The sequence below is a fragment of the Muscardinus avellanarius genome (assembly GCF_963383645.1).
Source record: "Muscardinus avellanarius genome assembly, chromosome: 20".
Classification (NCBI taxonomy): Eukaryota; Metazoa; Chordata; class Mammalia; order Rodentia; family Gliridae; genus Muscardinus; species Muscardinus avellanarius.
The window spans coordinates 9,178,770-9,198,487 of NC_137806.1; the positions used below are offsets into that span (position 1 = coordinate 9,178,770).

The following is a 19,718-nucleotide window of genomic DNA, read 5'->3' on the forward strand; positions in this document are numbered from 1 at the left end:
AATAAAAATAACAAATAGGACTGGGGGTATAGCTCAGGGGTAGAATGCCCCTGGGTTCAATCCCCAGTACCAGAAAAGCCCTGTAATCGATTTTACGAATACTTATGTGCATTTATTTCACAGGGATGCACAGAGCGTTTTGTATGTAGTCCAGATGAAGTTATGGATACCATAGATGAAGGAAAATCCAATAGACACGTAGCAGTTACAAGTAAGTAGATAACTTAGTAACACTGGTTAGGCTGTAAGTCAGGCTTCTGTCCTTAAGGGTAAGAGAGTAACTGGCTGTCCTTATCCAATTGGTTAATTGTAAGACTTTTCTTATTAAAATAATGGCTTAGGAAATTTACTTATGTATAGTTTGTGTAATTTCATTGCAGATATGAATGAACATAGCTCCAGGAGTCACAGTATATTTCTCATTAATGTAAAGCAAGAAAACACACAAACAGAGCAGAAGCTGAGTGGGAAGCTTTATCTGGTTGACTTAGCTGGCAGCGAGAAGGTAAAGTCTTTCTTTATGTGCTCTGGCAGGTAGAGAAGTTACTTTTGCTTTACCTTGAGTTTGGCCATAAGTGGTATTCATTGTTGCATCTTCACAACCTGTAAAATTAGGTTTGGTAAACAGAAGTATAACTGACAGCAGTGCTCTATGACTGTGAAGTTGAATCCTGTGTTCCACCTTCATTTGGCCCCCTGTGGCTCAACCGGCGGTGCTACTTTTGACTTAAGATGTACGTTCTCATTGAAAACTTGTTCAGCATATGTCAAAAAATGTATTAAGGGCTGGGCATAGTGGCCTACGCTTGTAATCCCAGTCCTTGGGAGGCTGAGACAAGAGGATCGTGGTTCGTGGACAGCCTCCGCTACTTAGTGAGGTCCTCTGCAACTCGTGAGACCCTGTTACAAAATAAAGAATAAAATATAAGGCTGAGGGTGTAGCTCAGAGGTAGAATGTCCCTGGGTTCAATCCCCAGTACCACACACAAAAAAATTTATTAAGTATTCCTACTCATTTTTTCTATCTCTTTCATTTGTATTGCTGAGTAAAAGTGGTAACTATGCCTTCATGCTTTCTGATTTGGTCACACGCTAGTCCTCTGTTAGCCACAGAGGATTGCTCTCAACACACAGCACACGGTGAATACCAAAATACTTCGTTTCCTTATATAAAATGGCATGGTGTTTGTATGTAGCATACACACAGCCTTCCATGTACTTTTAAGTCATTTCTAAATTACTTTTAATACCTAATACAGTGTAAATGCTATATAAATAGGTGTTATATTTAACTATTTAGGGAATAATGACCAGAAAACTTAGATACATGTTTTATACAAATGGGTTTTTCCCCCCAAATATTTTCCATTCTCAGCTGGTTGAGTCCATGGATACAAAGAGTCCAATTAAGTATACGTAGATTCTTTTCTTTCCTTTGAGTGTTTATTTCATTATTATAGTTTTATAATCTAGTTTATCTTAAAGTCAGAATAAATTTGAATGTTTTTATATGGACCTCTGTTACCATTCTTTCTGCCCTACTAACTTTTTCTTTTGACATAGACTGATACATCTATTACCTTTTCAAAAGTCTTATACATGTCTTTCAAAGGCTACCTCTAATCTTGCAAATTCTGAGAAACTGTTTCTGTAGGTGACTATTATTTTAACCTATTTGTAACATAGGTTTCTAGCATTTTGCCTTGTTTTAAAAGAAGCAAATTTGACACCGGGCGTGGTGGCGTATGCTTGTAATCCCTGTGCTTGGGAGGCTGAGACAGGAAGACCACAGGTTCGAGGCCAGCCTTAGCTACTTAGTGAGGCTCTCAGCAACTTAGTGAGACCCTATTTCCAAATAAAATATAAAATAGGTCTGGGAGGATAGCCCGGAGGTAGAAAGTCCCTGGTTCCACCCCCAGTACCACCAAGAGAAGAAGAAGGAGAAGGAGAAGGAGGGGGGAGAGGGAGGGGGAGGAAATTTGCTTGTGTATCTAAACTCAGTCTCTATCATAGGTTTCTGGACATTTTACCTTTGTTTGTTTGTTTGTTTGTTTGTTTGTTTATTGGTAGTACTGGGGGTGGAACCCAAGGGTGTTTCTGCCTCCAGGCTATACTTCCAGACTTATTTTATACTTTATTTGGAAACAGGGTCTCACTAAGTTGCTGAGTCTCACAAAGTAGCTGAGGCTGGCTTCGAACCTGTGAGACTCTCCTCTGTCTCAGCCTCCCAAGCACTGGGATTACAAGCATGTGACACCACGCCCGGCTTACCTTGTTTTAAAACAAGCAAATTTGCTTGTACATCTAAACTTAGTCTACTTTCCTTAAACAGTTAAAACATAAACATTATACTTTAGCACATTCTAGCAGATTCACTAGCAAAGGGAACTAGCAGGTTAATGAACTACAAACCTCATGTATCCTAACCACATCCGTATGCAGTTGCTACTTGACCAAGTTCCTAGAAGGGCAGCACTCAAGGACTGGTAGCACCGTGAGCAAATGCTTGGCAAACAGCCTCATGAAGCTTTTCATGGTCTTCTCTTTTCTACCAGATCGTTGATAATCTGTGCATGTTTCAGAAAATACAAAGAAAGCCATCTTTAGCTTGTGATTTTGTTCCATTCTTTTGGGATATCTAGGTCAGTAAAACTGGAGCAGAAGGTGCAGTGCTGGACGAGGCTAAGAACATCAACAAGTCACTTTCTGCGCTTGGGAATGTCATTTCTGCTCTGGCCGAGGGTAGTGTAAGTAGACATGTCTTTTGTTTCCCTGTCATTTTATGGGGTTACTTACATAGAGAAGTATTTGTATTCATGAGTGAGAAGATGATTCATTGTGTTTGACTCAGTATGCATAAAGTAGTCTTTTAAGAATTTAAAAAAATTTTTTTATTGGTGTATTGTAGCCATAAATCTTAATGGAATACAAGATGGTAGAGGCATACATCCACATCTTTTAAGAATTTATAGAATTGAAGTTGTGTTTGGTGGTGCACGCCCGTAATCCCAGTACTTTGGAGGCTGAGAAAGGAGGATTTTAGGATCAAGACCTGCCTCAGCAACTTTGCTTAGCTCACAGGTAGAATGTCCCTGGGTACAATACCCAGTACCAAAAAGAAAAGAATTTATAATATTAAGCCTAGTACACCCACGTTCGATCCCAGTATTTGGGAAGCCGAGACTAGAAGATTACAAGTTCAAGGCCATCCTGGGCAACTTAGCAAGACCCTGTCTCAAACTCAATGGCAGAGCACTCCTGGGTTTCAGTCCCCAGAACTGCCCAGAAAAAAAAAAAGATTTATAGTGTTGATATGTATATACTGGTTCCCATCTTGACATCAAGCAGTTAAAGTCATTGAAATAACTGACATTTTATTATATAGAATCTCATCCATCTTTTATGTTTTTATTTCTCTGTGTAGACATATGTTCCATATCGAGATAGTAAAATGACAAGAATTCTTCAAGATTCATTAGGGGGCAACTGTAGAACCACGATTGTAATTTGCTGCTCACCATCGTCATACAATGAATCGGAAACAAAGTCCACACTCCTGTTTGGCCAGAGGTTTGTCATTAAGAAATATCAAGCCTAAATAGAAACATCTTTTGTTTCTTAAATTTATTAATGTCTGATAGGTACAGTTCAAATCAGGGCATATTAATAGCTTATTAACTACTTTAGAGACAGATAATACAAGCTAGATCTGTTTTAGGGTGCTTAGGTTTATTAAGTTTTTATATAAATTAAAGTCAGTATTAACTTTAGTCAAATTGATGTGAGAAACTTTTTACCATTATTGAAAATAAGCATTTGCAGCAGGATAAAGTACACGCACGACAGGCGCGCCCTTCTGCTCAGCCTGTTGATACACTTGATCCGTTCAGATAGTGTATGTGTGGCAGCCGTCTGGGGAAGTCCGTAATGGTAACCTTGACCGTTAGTGGTGATTTACTTTTTTAATTTAGCCTTGAAAATCAATTCAGAAAATATAAATCTTTAGTGGGCTTCTTTTGTTTGTTTTGTTTTACTATATATACATGGTTTTAAATATGACTGAAATTTAGGTGAATTATGAAGAACAACTCTACATGATAGCTTTATTTTCTGTCTTTTTTTTTAGGGCCAAAACAATTAAGAACACAGTTTGTGTTAATGTAGAACTAACTGCAGAACAGTGGAAAAAGAAGTATGAAAAAGAGAAGGAGAAGAACAAGACGCTGCGGAACACCATCCAATGGCTGGAGAACGAGCTCAGCCGCTGGCGCAGCGGTAGGAGGCGGGCCGCGGCCTCAGCGAGGGGCGGGCGCCACCGTAGATGGAGAGCGTTTAGGGACCAGAGGAAGGCGGAGGCCTCGTAGGTTAAGTGTGATTTCACCTGAAGTGAATGTAAGACACAGATGACAGGTAGAAAGTCACAGCATACTGAGATCAAAGGCGATTCTTATGTGTGAATTTCAGTTTAGTAGACAGGAAAGTTGATAAGAGCTGCTAAAATTAAATTAAATTAAAGATAGTTGGGCGTGGTGGCACATGCTTGCCATCCCAGTACTTGGGAGGCGTAGGCAGGAGAACCCTGGGCCATTGCCAGCCTTAGCAACTTTTAGTGAGGTCATCTGCAACTTAGGCCCTGTTTCAAAATAAAGGAATAAAACAGGGCTTGGAGTGGGTTCCATCCCCAGTACCACAGAAAATAAAATAAAATTGAATAAGAAAGAGGGAGAAAGCAGGGCCTGGTGTTGCCCACTTGTAATCCCAGGACTTGGGAGGCTGAGACAGGAGGATTCGGGTTTGTGCCGGCCTCAGCTACTCCATGAGACCCTGTTTCAAACTATCAGGCTGGTGTGTAGCTCGAGGTAGAATGGCCCTGGGTGCAGTCCTCTGTGCCACCAAAAAGAAACAAAGATTGAAACAATTTTAAAATCAGCCAGAAATCCTGGAGTCAAAAAAAATACAGTGAAGGAAACAAAGAAATGCGGTAGGAGCAAGAGCCGTAACCGCAGCCCTGGGCAGAGAGGAAAGACCCGGGCAGCGAGAGCAGTTTACACACGGATTCTAGTCACATTCTGTGGTCTTATGTAGGGGAGACGGTGCCTGTTGATGAACAGTTTGACAAAGAGAAGGCCAACCTGGAGGCGTTTGCAGTGGACAAGGACATCACCATCACCAACGACAAGCCGGCAGCCACCATCGGAGTCGCTGGGAGCTTCACTGACGCCGAGAGGAGGAAGTGCGAGGAGGAAATCGCCAAGCTGTACAAACAGCTGGACGACAAGGTCGGTGTTCGCTTGAGCTCTGCTTCGTCTCAGAACATTGATGTGCTTGTTGATTTCAGATTTAATAATAGAGGAGTCCTTATGGTCCGTCTGTGCATTCCCTGATTTGGGTTAACCTTTAAAATTTTATTACGAAAATAGAAAGTGTCAGTTTGCATTCCACGTGAAGGCTGCTGGAGAGGATATGTCCTTGCCCCTGCCCAGCCAGAACTTCTAGGGGCCTGTGGCTCTCAGTGAAGTGAATGTTAGGATCAGGAGTCTGAGAATCCTCACAAAAGACAAAGGGGAGCAGAATCGAGTAGAGCAGACCTGCTGGCTTTGCTGAAATCAGTACCATCAGCAGTGTGGAAAAAGGCAGATCAGGAACGGAAGGGAAAGGCCAAGTTGGTATTTTTGTGTATTTATGCAGGCATAGCATGTTTGAAGTGGCTAAATAACCATTATTTTCAATAAAAGCTTTAAACATTTTTAGCATTTAAAGTACTTAATAGCTTTCATAAACATAAGCTGTTTTTCTTATCCTATAGTCTGTTATTGTTGACAACTGAAAAATTCCTTCTGTTTCAAAATTTTAAGACATTAAGCTATGTTGAGTTTGGAGAGGACTTAGAAATATTTTGGGTGGAGTATATTTTAAAATTTGTATTAGGAACCAAAACCAGGTTATGAGGTACTTTGTTGCTGGATATATTTTTTATACTCTAGGATGAAGAAATTAACCAGCAGAGCCAACTGGTAGAGAAACTGAAGACACAAATGTTAGATCAGGAAGAGGTGAGTTGGATAAATACCTTTCATGTTTCCAAGAAACTTTATAGTTTGTCATTATCATTTAAATATAAAAGATAAAGGAATCTACTGAGTTAAATGTACTGAAGGTCATCTTTCTTTGTTGCTGGAGATTGAACGCAGAGGCAGTCTTCCTCTGAGCTATACCCTCAGCCCTCCCCACCCTTCCTTTTCTTTTCTTCTTCTTTTCTTTTTTCCTTTTGGAAGGGTTTTTAAGTTGTTGAGGCTGGCCTCAAACCTGTGGTTCTCCTGTTCAACTCTCCTCAGTACTGGGATTAGAGGCGTACACCACCGTGCCCAGCAGTATCGAATTTTTTTAGTTTGAGTTTCTTCTAACCTAGAAGAGAAATGAGATCTTTTAAAAAATGCTGTTGTTGTTTTTTAACATCTACTAGATTCTTTTTTTCTTCTACTTTACTGGCTTGAAAGTACATTGTTATTCTTGTTCTCCCTCAGTGCAAAATATTTATACATGGATATGAGAGAAAAAAATAAAACAGGATTTTTTTTATGTTCAATCTAAATCTAAAGGGTATAATTTTGAGCACAGCTCTTTTTTGTGGGAATTGAGTACGTCACCTGAATAGCTTTTACTCCTTCGTTCTCTCTCAGCATCCAGTCTTCATTTCTGCCATCTTTACTTTCATCTTAGTTCCTTTACATTTCTTTTATCTCCTGTCACCTAATTTGGATTCTTATTTTTTTTACTCAGCACAGCACGGGGTAATTGAAAAAGTTGATTTTTGAGTTCTTGGAGGAGGAGTGGGTGAGAAATAAATGCAGTGTAGCTCAACAGATAGCCACCATCAGTGAAGGAGCACTGGTCAGCTCATCTTTATAGTTATTTCTTTACTTATTTATTAAAGAGATAGTCACTGTCAGTGAAAGAGCACTAGTCAGTTCATTTTTATGGTTATTTCTCATTTATTTATTTTTGTGCTGCTGGAATAGAACCCAGGGGCATCTACCTTTGAGTGACATCCCCAGTCCTACTTTTTATTCTTTATTTTGAAACAGGGTCTCAGTAAGTTGCAGAGAACCTCACTAAGTAGCCGAGCTAGCCATGAACCTATGATCCTTCTGTCTCAGCCTCCCAAGTACTGGGATTTACAAGTGTGCGCCACCACGCCCGGCTTTTATAGTTATTTCAATAATACTTTTCTCAAAGGGCAGTGTTGATGTTTTAGATAATTTTTTGCTGCTCTGTGTTTTACATTATAGGACATTTCGCTTCCCTGACCCCTATTCCTAAATGTCTTAATTCCCATTGTAAACACCCCCACAGGACAGGGTGTAGCTCAGTCCGAGGGTGCTTGCCTGGCACTGTAAACAACAAAACACCTGAACATCTCCAAATGTTTTCACTAAAAGAGCCACTGACTAGATGGTCATAGTGTCCTCCCGACGAGCCTTGTCTGTCTTCCAGTTAAAATTTTATTTATGTCAGTGCCGGGTTTCACTGTCCTAGCACAGATGTTGCCCCGTATTGCCCAGAGTGATTCTTTTGAACATCTAATTTCTTGTTTTTGTGTTCTTGAGTCTCGAATACCTTTTTCTTGGATTATATTAATTAGCAATGACTACAGTCTACCTCTCCTTAACCAAATTCCCTGTGAATTCTCTAGAAATATACTGCTAACCACTTTATCTGCCCTGTTCCTCTCTGTGGCCCTATCTTTCCATCTACTTTCTATGTGGCTGTCTCCTCTTTTGCTAGAGTCCTCAAAAGTATAGTGGTTACTTTACTACTTCCCTGGCGCTTGCGCAGAGAAGGGACCTGGCAAATCTGTTGAATGTTCGAGTAAAGTCTGGACGCTTACCAGCATCCACAGTTCGTGAACTTCCCCTTGTGCCCCGCAAGTGATGAGGCGAGTAGATGTGTTTTATCAACCTGCGTGCTTACAGCGAGAGTTGGTGTTTTTTTCCTTCACGTAGCTCCTGGCATCCACCAGAAGGGATCAAGACAACATGCAGGCCGAGCTGAATCGCCTTCAAGCAGAAAACGATGCCTCTAAAGAAGAAGTAAAAGAAGTTTTACAGGCCTTGGAGGAGCTCGCTGTCAATTATGACCAGAAGTCTCAGGAAGTTGAAGACAAAACGAAAGAATATGAATTGCTTAGTGATGAACTGAATCAAAAATCGGTAGGATATCGTGTGTTTTTTCTTTCTTAGTACTTTAGTACAAGTAATCTTCATTGCAAAATTATTTAAGTAATTATTTATATATTAGTCTAAGATTGATAGCATCAATTCTCAAGGGACTACTATATCAATATCAAATTCCTCTATATATAAAGTCTTAGAAGTAGAGGAAGAGGATTATCACTTTGTCACTTTGGCTTTTAATGGTCTGTTAATATGTAACTTAAGTATTGTTTTTTTGGTTTTTTTGTTTTGTTTTGTTTTTTTGTTTTTTTTTTCTTCTTGTGGTACTGAGGGTAAAACCCAGGGGCTTTTCTTTCTCCGGGCTCTACTACCAGACCTTTTTTTTTTTTTTAATATACTTTATTTGGAAACAGGGTCTCACTAAGTCGCTGAGAGCCTCACTAAGTAGCCTAGGCTGGCTTTGAACCTGCGCAATCCTCCTGTCCCAGCCTCCCAAGCACTGGGATTACAAGCGTGGGCCTCCACACCCGGCTGTGTATTCATGTTAAAGGGGAGAATTTTTTTCTTGGTACTAAGGATTGAACCCAGGGGCATTCTACTGCTAAGCCACACCCCAGTGCCTTTGTTGTTGTTGGTTTTTTTTTTTTTTTTTTTTTCTTTTTTTTTTTTTGAAAGAGGGTCTTGCTAAGTTGCTGAGCTGGCCTGGAACCTGCGATCCTCCTTACAGCCTCCTAAGTACTAGGATTATTGATGCGCACCATTGCACCCAGCACCTTCGTATAATTTGTTTCATCTCTTAAATTTCTACTGCCCTTCCTGGCACAGTTACATAGAATATTCCTTGTGGTTCTTTAATAGATTGAAATTTGTACTTGTTGTTGCAATAAACAGGTAGTTTCAGTCAGGGGCTGCCGACCTGAAGCAGGTGCCAGACACAGTACATAGCTGTGATCGTATCGTTGTTATCGTCGGTGACCTGCCTTCTGGCATTTTGGTGTTGTTAATGCTAGCTTTGTATTTAGAAGTCAGCACCTAGAGTCGCCCTCAGAATCAGTACCCCCTGTTTACCTTGTCCTGTTTGTGAAGCTGAAATCAGCACTACTTTGATAATAAGAGTTAGAAACCCTGTGCAGAATTATTGCTCAATAGATAGAAAAAAAACGCCTGACAACTTAAACTTTTATGGTCAGCCAGGAGCAGCAGCGTATACCTATAACCCCAGTACTTGGGAGGCTGAGAGAGAAGGGTCGCAGATTCCAGGACAGCCTTGGGAACTTAGCAAAGCCCTGTTTCAAACCAAAACTTAAGGACTGGAAGTGTAGCTTGGAGGTAGTTATGGCAGAAGAATTATGAGACTTTTAGTAGAAAACTAGAACCAGATTAAACTGGGTGAACATGTGCTTTATCGACATTCAGAAATTTAAGGAAGTTGACACTCATCAGAAGAAACAACTTGAAATGATAGCATCATTACTAAAATATACTAATTAAAAATCTGTTTTATTTCAAATGCTTTTATCTGAACTGTGATAGAATAGATTTCAGGTGGGCCAGATTGGGTTGTACTTTTCAATATTTGGTGATTTTGTAGCTGGTAAGCCAACTTTTAAACTTATAATTATAGTAATTCAGATAGCAGTATAATTTACACTAGCTCCTAGATAATTGTTTATATCATAGTACCAAAAGTAGTAATAAAGGGATGTCGCTCAGTGGTAGAATGCTTGCCTAGCCATGGACAAGACCTTGGGTTCCATCCTCAGCACTGAAAAATAAAAGAGACTATTTTCACTGATAACCATATAGAGTATAAATGAAGAAAACAGTGATTATGTAGAAAACTATTAGTTTCAATTTTTTTGGGGGGTGATACTAGCAATTGAGCCCAAGGACATTCTCCCTCTAAGCTACAACCCCAGCCCTAGTTTTTGTTTTGTTTTGTTTCTTTTTTTGTTTGTTTGGTTTTTGTTTTTGGGGGGGTTTTGTTTTGTTTTGTTTTCAGTAATGGGGATGGAACCTAGGAGCATTCTACCTCCGAGCTACCTGAGTTACAAAGGCCCTCACTAAGTAGCTGAGGTTGTCTGAGAACTGTGATCCTCCGATCTCAGCCTCCCAAATGCTGGGATTACAAGTGTACACGATCACACTTGGCTTTTATTTTGAAACAGGGTCTCACTAGTTGATGAGCCTCACTTCTTGCTGAGGTTGTCCTCCAGCCTGTGATCTTCCTGTTTCTTGGCCTCCCAATACTGAGATGGCAGGCATGCACCACCATGCCTGGCTTCCTGATCGTTCCAATCTAACATTAATTTACTCAGACTTAATTTTCAAAAATAACCTAGTAATAAGTGATAGTCATATCTAATTTTGAAGTTTTCTATCTCTAGCCAGAGAACATTGTCCAGTCTCAAGATTTAGTAAATTAGTATAAACTACTAGCTCTTACTGAGGTATTTATAATAAGGCTACTTTCCATAGTCTATGAAATCTAAAATATACTTAAGCTTGTGATGGGAGCTGGCTCATAATTTCATCAATAGTTCAAGAACATGAAAGCATGAAAGATGGTTTTGTATGAGTTAGGTAAAGACTTGAAATAGCCGTGAATGTTTGAAATACATTTTCACTTAGTATTAACTCTGCCTCTTGTTTTCGGTTCTGTTAGGCAACTTTAGCGAGTATAGATGCTGAGCTTCAGAAACTCAAGGAAATGACCAACCACCAGAAGAAGCGAGCAGCTGAGATGATGGCATCGTTACTGAAAGACCTTGCAGAGATAGGGATTGCCGTGGGGAATAACGACGTCAAGGTGACGACGGCAGCTAAGTGCTGCGTGTACCTCTCTGCGTCTCACACTGCATTACTTTTTACACCTGCTGTCCCATCCGCAACAGCCACTGTGTCAGATGGTATTAACTCCCCTGTAAATAGATGGGGAAGGAGGGAGCGAATAAGGGGCACTCGGATAGGGTGTTCAGTAAGTGGCCCTGTGTATCAGTGGATTCAGTGTGAGCGACGTGAAGCTTAGCTCAAGGAAGGAACTCCTAAATAATTGACTGGGATGAGTACTGCTTAGTTAAGATTTTAAAATTTAGTATGAAACATTGCACACAAATAGTTTAATATAGTAGTATGGAGGATATTATCTTTTTTTATTTTTTTATTTTTTGTACTAGAGGTTGAACCCAAAGGCATTCTAACTCCCAGGTTATATCCCAACCCTTTTTAATTTTTACTTTGAAACAGGATCTCTCTTAAGTTTCAGAAGCTGGCCTTGAACCTGTGATCCTCCTTCCTCGGCCTCCCAAGTACTTGGAATTGCAGTTGTGCACCAGTAGGCCCATCTCAGTTGTTGATTTTGCTATATTATATGACTTTTTTTTTTTTTTTCTGAAATAATCCTTTTCCCCCCGTTTTTGTTTTATCATTTTACATGGGGGTGGGGAGATAATAAATTGAACCCTGTAGCCAGTTGAGAGTTGCTGAGTCTCGCTAAGCTGCTGAGGCTGGTCTTGAACGTGTGGTCGTTCTGTCTCAGCCTCCCAAGTACCAGGATTACAGGCTGCGCCACTTGGCCTGCTCAGTAAGTCTCTGCGGCGCATCAGTGTTTGAGGCAGGCCTGTGGAGGCCGCCACACTCCATGTTGGGCGCAGGCATTGCCTTGTGTCTCCTTTTGTTGCTAGTGAAAGCAACACTTGTTATTCATTGTAGACAAATAGAAGATGGCGGGCTTTTGTACTTAGCTTTGTATCCTGCGACCTTGCTTTTGCGGCTTAGTTTCAAAAGATTTTCTTGACATTCACATCAGCAGGAAAAAAGACAGTGTTGTTCCTTTATTCCCGAGTGCTACTCTTACTTGTGACGCAGAATATTAGTGTAAGAACCAGGAATACACAGTAAGCACGGCTTTTCCTTGTTGAGCTTAAAGCCATCCTTCCTTAGCACCTGAGATCCTCTGAATTTGAAAAGTTTAAACTGAACTTGCACACAATTAACAGTTTTACTGAAGAGGTCCGACGAAGAGGAAGCTCCGCGATTAAAAGGGCAGAATCATCCATCAGTTTGTTTAGGTTTATATTCTTTTTTATCCTTATATGCATGCATTAACATCTTAAGGTTTTTTTTTCTTCTTCTTCTTTTTGGTGGTACTGGGGTTCCTGGAAGCCCTTCTTCCTCCGGGCTCCACTCCCAGACCTATTTTTACATTTTTATTTGGAAGCGGGGTCTCCTAAGCCAGCACGCGCTGGCTTCGACCCTGCACGATCCTCCTGTCTCTGCCTCCCAAGCGCGGGGATTATAAGTGTGCGCCACCACGCCCGGCTACATCTTAAGTTTTAAAGTAGGGAAGGGAAAAAGTAAACTACACTTTATTAAAACGGTAACAAGCCAGGTGTGGTGGTGCACACTTGTAATCTTACTGCTTCGGAGGCTGAGACAGGAGGATCACAGGTTCAAGGACCGTCTCAGCAATTACTGAAACTTTCATCAACCTACAAGACTCTGTTTCCAAATAAAAAATAAAATAGGGCAGGGGGTATAGCTCAGAGGTAAACTGCCTCTGGGTTCAATCCCCAGTGCCACAACACACACACACACACACACACACACACACACACACACACACGTAACAAGAAAAAATAAGTTCCATACTTCTTGTCAATATTGAGTACTTTTTTTTTTGGCGGTACTGGAGATGGAACCCAGGGGCATTCTACCTTCTGCTACACCCCCAGCCCTATTTTTATTCTTTACTTTGAAACAGGGTCTCTGAGTAGCAAAGAACCTAAGTAGCTGAGGCTGTCCGCGAACCGTGATCCTCCTTTCTTAGCCTCCCAAATGCTGGGATTACAAGCCTGTGCCACCACGCCCGGCTAATATTGAGTACTATAACATACATTTTATTTTGTTACAAGATTTTAGAGTCTGCTAGGGAAATGCATGCTGACCCCTTTTGACTTGCTTTTATTTCACAGCAGCCCGAGGGGACGGGCATGATAGACGAAGAGTTCACCGTTGCGAGGTTGTACATCAGCAAAATGAAGTCGGAAGTGAAAACCATGGTGAAGCGCTGCAAGCAGCTGGAAGGCACGCAGACCGAGAGCAGCCGGAAGATGGAGGAGAACGAGAAGGAGCTCGCGGCCTGTCAGCTCCGCATCTCTCAGGTGTGTGGCAAGAGGAAATGGCAAAGTCTGCAGGAAAATGCCCTTCCGTGTGTTTATCAGTTAGAAATGAAAAGCATCGTTTAGTCAGGCTATTTACCTAGTCTTCCTTCGACATAATAACTTGAATGATTAACTAGATTATATGTGCCAACGTGTATATGTTAAGTATAGTTGAAGATGTGCCTACAGTGACCAATGAGACTAAAAACCTTTCAAGGTGGGCAGAAATCCCCACCAATTTCTCGGCGTTGTTGGGGCCATTCACCAAGATTGTTCAGGAAGAGAGAGGTAGTATTAGGTGGAGATAACTAAGAATACTCTAGCATTGCCGCCTTGCGCCTTACTTTACAAGTGGCATGAGCTTGGACGGCCCTTGAATTACCGTTTAATTGATTCAGTACTGTAACATTTGAAATCTGGCCTCTGAGCATTTTAGGATGAAATACTTTGAGATTTACTGTGTATTTATATACATCAATAAAAGTTAATTCCTTTCAAATATTTATAACAACAAAATGCTTGTGACTTTTTTCCCACTTCATACTATTTTTATCCAAAGCATGAAGCCAAAATCAAGTCATTGACTGAATACCTTCAGAATGTGGAGCAAAAGAAAAGGCAGCTGGAGGAGTCTGTGGATTCCCTCAGTGAAGAGCTAGTCCAGCTCCGAGCGCAAGGTACCAGCTTCTAATGACTTACGTCTAAATTAATTCCTGCCTTCCTTACAGTTGTATACTTTTACTAACCTGGAAACAGTAGAAATATGGAATGGTAAACAAATAACGCATTTTAATATGGATTTGAAATATTTTTTAATTGTGTTAGAGTAGGTAAATGCCCAATCTAGGGATTTCCCACAGAGTTAAGAGCGCATGTGTGAATGTCAACACAGGGGTCTTAAAAGCCACCTGGGTTCCTCCTGGAGTGTGAGCGGAGGGCAGGGCGGGCTCGGCAGCTGTCCAAGCCTCGCCGTGGTGTGCCAGGGACCTTGAGGCTAACCTCACTCTTCCCTTCCTCCCCAGAGAAAGTCCATGAGATGGAAAAGGAGCACCTAAATAAGGTGCAGACTGCAGACGAAGTCAAGGCAAGTGTGACGGTCCGTGCTTCAGCCGGCTTTGTCTCGTCTTTATTAATTTTGAGCAGTCTAACCGTAACCCCCTCCCCCATTTTTAGCAAGCTGTTGAACAACAGATCCAGAGCCACCGAGAAACTCACCAGAAACAAATCAGCAGTTTGAGAGATGAAGTCGAGTCAAAGGAAAAGCTTATAACTGATCTTCAAGAGTAAGCATTATACTTTTCCTTTATGTTAGATGTTAAAACAATGCAGGAATTTTAACTAGATAAGAGGAGATAATAAGTTAGAATAGATATTATATACTTGATCGTTATATTTGTGTATGTGTGTCAGAGGATGGTACTGGGGATGAAACCTGGGGTGTTCTGCCTCTGAGCTACACCCCAGCTCTTACTCATTTTGAAAAAGCGTCTCACTAAAGCCAGGCATGGTGGGCACGCTTGTAATCCCAGTAACTTGGGAGGCTGAGACAGGAGGATCATGCAGGTTCAGAGCCAGCCTCAGCTCCTTAGGCTCTCAGTAACTTAGACCCTATTTCCAAACAAAATATAAAATAGGACTGGAGGTGTAGCCCAGAGATAGAAAGCCCCTGGCTTCCAGCCCTAGTACCACCAAAAAAAAAAAATCTTACTAAGTTGCTGGAGCCTCACTAAATTGGCCTCGAACCTGTAATCCCCCCTGTCTTACTGTCTTAGTCTTCTAAATACTAGGATTACAAGTGTATGCCACCATGCTCAGCCATAAGACCTATAATTTCCAATGAAATTTATAGTTTTCAATGAGATTTATTACTTGGAAAATGAAGAACTTTCACATTTATGAGTAAAACTCTTCTAAAGTTACAGGTCAGATTTTGAAAATTTACTTCCTTTGGTCTAAATATTCAATAATAAGAAGAAAAATCTCCAGCCTAAATATACTATTGCAAATGAATACTTTCCACATCACTTGAGAAATGCTTTATTGAATTGTGTTCTTAAAGTGCTTTGTAAGCCAGGCATGGTGGCACACACTTGTAAGCCCAGCATTTGGGAGGCTGAGACAGGAAGAATCACAGATTCACAGTCAGCCTTGGCCACTTGGTGAGGCCTTCTGCAGCTTGTTGAGACCCTGTTCAAAGGAAAGAAAAGACCTGGGCGTGGTGGTGCATGCTTGTAATCCCAGCGATTGGGAGGCTGAGGCAGGAGGATCGCTGTTCTGTTCGCAGACAGCCTTAGCTACTTAGTGAGGCCCTTTGCAACTCAATGAGACCCTGTTTCAAAATAAAGAATAAAAATTAGGGCTGAGGGTGTAAATTGGAGGTAGAATGCTTTTGGGTTCCATCCCCGCTAGTGCAAAAAAAAAAAGAAGAAGAAAAAAATAGACCTGGGAGCATAGCTCAGAGATAGAATGTCCCTGCATTCCAGCCCCAGTATTGCATAAATAAACTAAAAAATAGAGCTGGGGGTGTGCTTTGTGGGCCAGCCATGGTTTCATACTTCTGTATTCCTACTTGGGAGGTTGAGACAGGAAAATCTCAGGCTCAAAGCCAGCCTCAGCAACTTAGCAAGACCTTATTTCCAAATAAGAAATTCAAAGGGCTGAGGGTGCAGCTTAGAGGTGGAACACCCCTGGGTTCAATTTCTAGCACAACACACTCACACACACATGCAAAAAAAGTGCTTTGTTAGCCGTGCATGGTGGCACAAACGTGTAATCCAGTACTTAAAAAGACCTTGTTTCAAAATAAAAAGTTAATAAAGCAGAGGATGTACTTGGAGGTAGGATTTCTCTGGGTTCAATTGCCAGTTCTACAAAAAAACAAAAGGAAAAGGGCCTGGCTCCTTCTAGCCACATATTTTATCTTTTGACTTGAAATCATTATTTTATTCTGGTCCTGGAATCGTTAATTCCTTTCCATTAGGCTGGTCCTTTCCCTTTCTGTCTCCATGGGGACAGGATACTAAAGGATGCTTGAGTGTTTGGAAGATGCAGTTAGAAAATTTAATAAGAGTGTAATAAACATTGATGACATTGATGATAACCTTCAAAAAAAAAACTAAAATTGAGATTATGTTAATGGTTTTCCTTTTCAGCCAAAACCAGAAAATGATGTTAGAGCAGGAACGTCTAAGAGTGGAACATGAGAAGTTGAAAGCCACAGATCAAGAGAAGAGCAGGAAACTGCATGAGCTCACGTGAGTGATGGTTTAAAGTTTAAACAAAAACTGTACTAGAGGATCGCAGGTGTTACCCTTGAATCAGTCTTCTGAGTTGGTTTGATTTATTTCTAAAAGCTTTCAATAGCCAGGCGTGGTGGTGCATGCTTGTAATCCCAGTACTTGGGAACAGAGACAGGAGAATCACAAGTTCACAGCCAGCCTCAGCTACTTAGTAAGGCCCTCTGCAACTTAGTGAGACTATGTTTCAAAATAAAGAATAAAATAAGCCAGTTGTAGTGGCGCAGGCTTGTAATCCCAGCATTCAGGAGGCTGAGACCGGAGGATCGCGGTTCGCGGACAGCCTCAGCTACTTAGGAGGCCCTCTGCAACTCAGTGAGACCCGGTTTCAAAATAAAGAATAAAAAATAGGGCAGGGGTTGTAGCTTGGAGGTTGAATGCCCCTGGGTTCCATCCCCAAATCAGGAAAAAAAAAAAAAGAAAGAAAGAAAAAAATAGGGCTAGGAGTGTGGCTCAGAGGTAGAATGCCCCTGGGTTCAACACCCAGTACCATAAAATATATATGTAATAATTTTTTAAATTAAATTATGCTGGGTGTGGTGGCAGACGCTTGTAATCCCAGTACTTCGGTGGCTGAGACAGGAGGATCGCAGTTCACGGCCAGCCTCAGCTACTTAGTGAGACCCTTTGAAACTTAGACCCTGTTTCAAAAAAAAAAAAAGAATAAAAAAATAAAAAATAGGGCTGGGAAGCCGGGTGTGGTGACGCATGCTTGTAATCCCGGCATTTGGGACACTGACATAGGAAGATCTGGATTCGTGGCCAGCTTCAGCTACTTAGTGAAGCCCTTTGCAACTCAGTGAGACCCTGTTTCAAAATAAAGAATTAAAAAAAGTAGGGCTGGGGGTATAGCTTGGAGATAGAATGCCCCTGAGTTCCATTCCCGGTACCAGGAAAGAAAAATACAATGTGGATAAAGTTAAATACAAGCATCATTTGTTTGGATTTAAAAATTAATCTTTCAGCCGGGCATGGTGGCGTACGCTTGTAATCCCAGCATTTGGGAGGCTGAGACCAGAGGATCGCGGTTCGCAGACAGCCTCAGCTACTTAGTGAGGCCCTCTGCAACCCAGTGAGACCATAGGGCTGGGGGTGTAGCTTGGAGGTCAGATGCCCCTGGGTTCCATCCCCACATCCCCAGACCCTCAAAAAAAAAAAAAATTAATCTTTCAAGCCAGGTGTTGTTGGGCATACCTATATTCCCAGTGCCTGGAACGTTGATACAGGAGGATTGAAGGTTCAAGGCCAGCCTCAGCAGATCCTGATTAAAAAAATTTTTTTTTAAGGTCTGAGGGTGTAGCTCAAATATAGAATGCTTCTGTGTTCAATCCCTGGGACCAAAAAAAAGGAGAAGAAGAAATTGGTTGATCTTTTCAGACTATATATATATATATATATATATATATATATATATATATATTTGATTAGACTCTTGTGCTAAACTAGTTTATGGAAAAAGTTGGAAAAAAACACATATTCTTCTGTTTTTAGGGTTATGCAAGATAGACGAGAACAAGCAAGACAAGACTTGAAGGGTTTGGAAGAAACTGTGGTAAGAAAATTATGGAAATATGTAGGACTGGGGCGTATTTTGTGGGTTGTATTCCATCCGATTATCCTGGATTCCAAGCATGTCCCCGTTCTTAATCCAAGGCCAAAGAACTCCAGACGCTGCACAACCTGCGGAAGCTCTTCGTTCAAGACCTGGCCACCAGGGTCAAAAAGGTACCAGCAGGGCGGCCGGCCGGGCGGCAGTGCAGCGGGCTCTGCGCTCTCGGCGGGAGCATGTCACGGGGTTGTGTCATTGTTTCTGTCCTTGAGTTTAGATTTTGTTTGTTTTAAACTCATTCAAGCCCTGCATGGTGGTGTGTCCTATAATCCCAGACTTGGGAGGCTGACACAGGAGGATTGCAGGTTAGGGACAGTCTCAGCAATATAGCAAGATTCCTTTATGAAATAAAAACATAGAGCCGGGCATGGTGGCACACGCTTGTAATCTCCGCGCTTGGGAGGCAGAGACAGGAGGATCGCGCAGGTTCGAAGCCAGCCGCGCACGCTGGCTTAGACCCTGTTTCCAAATAAAAACATAAAATAGGTCTGGGAGTGTAGCACGGAGGTTGAAGGGCTTCCAGGAACCCCAGTACCACAAAAAAAAAAAAAAAACATAGAGAGGGCTGGGGGTGTGGGGTGTGTAGTTCAGAGGCAGAACGCCCCTGGGTTCAATCCCTAGTGTGCACACACACACCTTTGCCAGACGTGGTGGCATGTGCCTGTAATTCCAGTACTTGGGAGGTGAAGACAGTAGGATCTTAGGTTCAAAGACAGCCTCAACAGGTAGTGACGCTTATCAACCTAGTGAGAGCCTATTTCAACATAAAAATTAAAAAAAAAAATAAGGCTAGAGCCATAGCTCAGAGGTGGAGCACCCCCCGGGCTCAGTCCCCAGCACCAAAACCAGACCATCCTCTGTGGTGTTCACCCGTCCTCTGTTCTCAGAGTGCTGAGGTCGATTCTGATGACACTGGAGGCAGCGCCGCTCAAAAGCAGAAGATCTCCTTCCTTGAAAATAACCTCGAACAGCTTACGAAAGTGCACAAACAGGTAATGAGCAGTATGTTTGTGGAAGCTACAGCATTGCAAGGATCAGAAGCAGAGGAGTAGAAAGCCTTTCAGTCTTCCAGAGTCCTGAAGAATTCTTACACCCTAAACTATTCCATTATTATCTTAAGCAGTTAGGAAGAAACCAGTAGCAACTTTTAAAGGACTGTCTTTCTTAACAATTCTGTTATCAAACAAGGCCAGTGAAGACTTGTATTCTTTTTTTCCTCTGTGAAATTTGTTTTCTTAGTCATATAATTCAAATCTTTGTAGTTAAAATACAATTTTTCTTTCCTTTTTTGATCTTTTTACATTTAATGTTCCACTGTGTGAAGTAGATAAAGAGGCGGTTCATATATTTTTAGAAGTAATGCTTACTGTAGTTTTTTTCTCCTTGTTTTCTTGTGGCTTGAGAAATCATTTAAATCCCCATTAAAAAGTTTAGCGCACAGTGTTTTTACTTGGGCCTAAGCCTGGTACTTGCATCG

At 41.4% G+C, this 19,718-nt stretch overlaps 1 protein-coding gene across 1 annotated transcript in view; it reads left to right on the top strand.

The window, feature by feature from the left end:
• KIF5B (kinesin family member 5B) overlaps positions 1-19,718 on the top strand; it is a gene marked incomplete at both ends in the record, with an annotated part of 52,305 nt that overhangs the window by 27,362 nt on the left and 5,225 nt on the right. Inside the window, 17 exons of the mRNA XM_080717191.1 lie at positions 124-211; positions 381-505; positions 2,643-2,747; positions 3,425-3,570; positions 4,127-4,275; positions 5,086-5,279; positions 5,985-6,053; positions 8,004-8,210; positions 10,840-10,983; positions 13,148-13,336; positions 13,896-14,013; positions 14,359-14,420; positions 14,510-14,619; positions 16,489-16,590; positions 18,124-18,184; positions 18,286-18,357; positions 19,129-19,233. Of these exons, the coding sequence (XP_080573317.1) occupies positions 124-211; positions 381-505; positions 2,643-2,747; positions 3,425-3,570; positions 4,127-4,275; positions 5,086-5,279; positions 5,985-6,053; positions 8,004-8,210; positions 10,840-10,983; positions 13,148-13,336; positions 13,896-14,013; positions 14,359-14,420; positions 14,510-14,619; positions 16,489-16,590; positions 18,124-18,184; positions 18,286-18,357; positions 19,129-19,233 (2,046 nt within the window). The remainder of the gene's footprint in view (positions 1-123; positions 212-380; positions 506-2,642; positions 2,748-3,424; positions 3,571-4,126; positions 4,276-5,085; positions 5,280-5,984; positions 6,054-8,003; positions 8,211-10,839; positions 10,984-13,147; positions 13,337-13,895; positions 14,014-14,358; positions 14,421-14,509; positions 14,620-16,488; positions 16,591-18,123; positions 18,185-18,285; positions 18,358-19,128; positions 19,234-19,718) is intronic.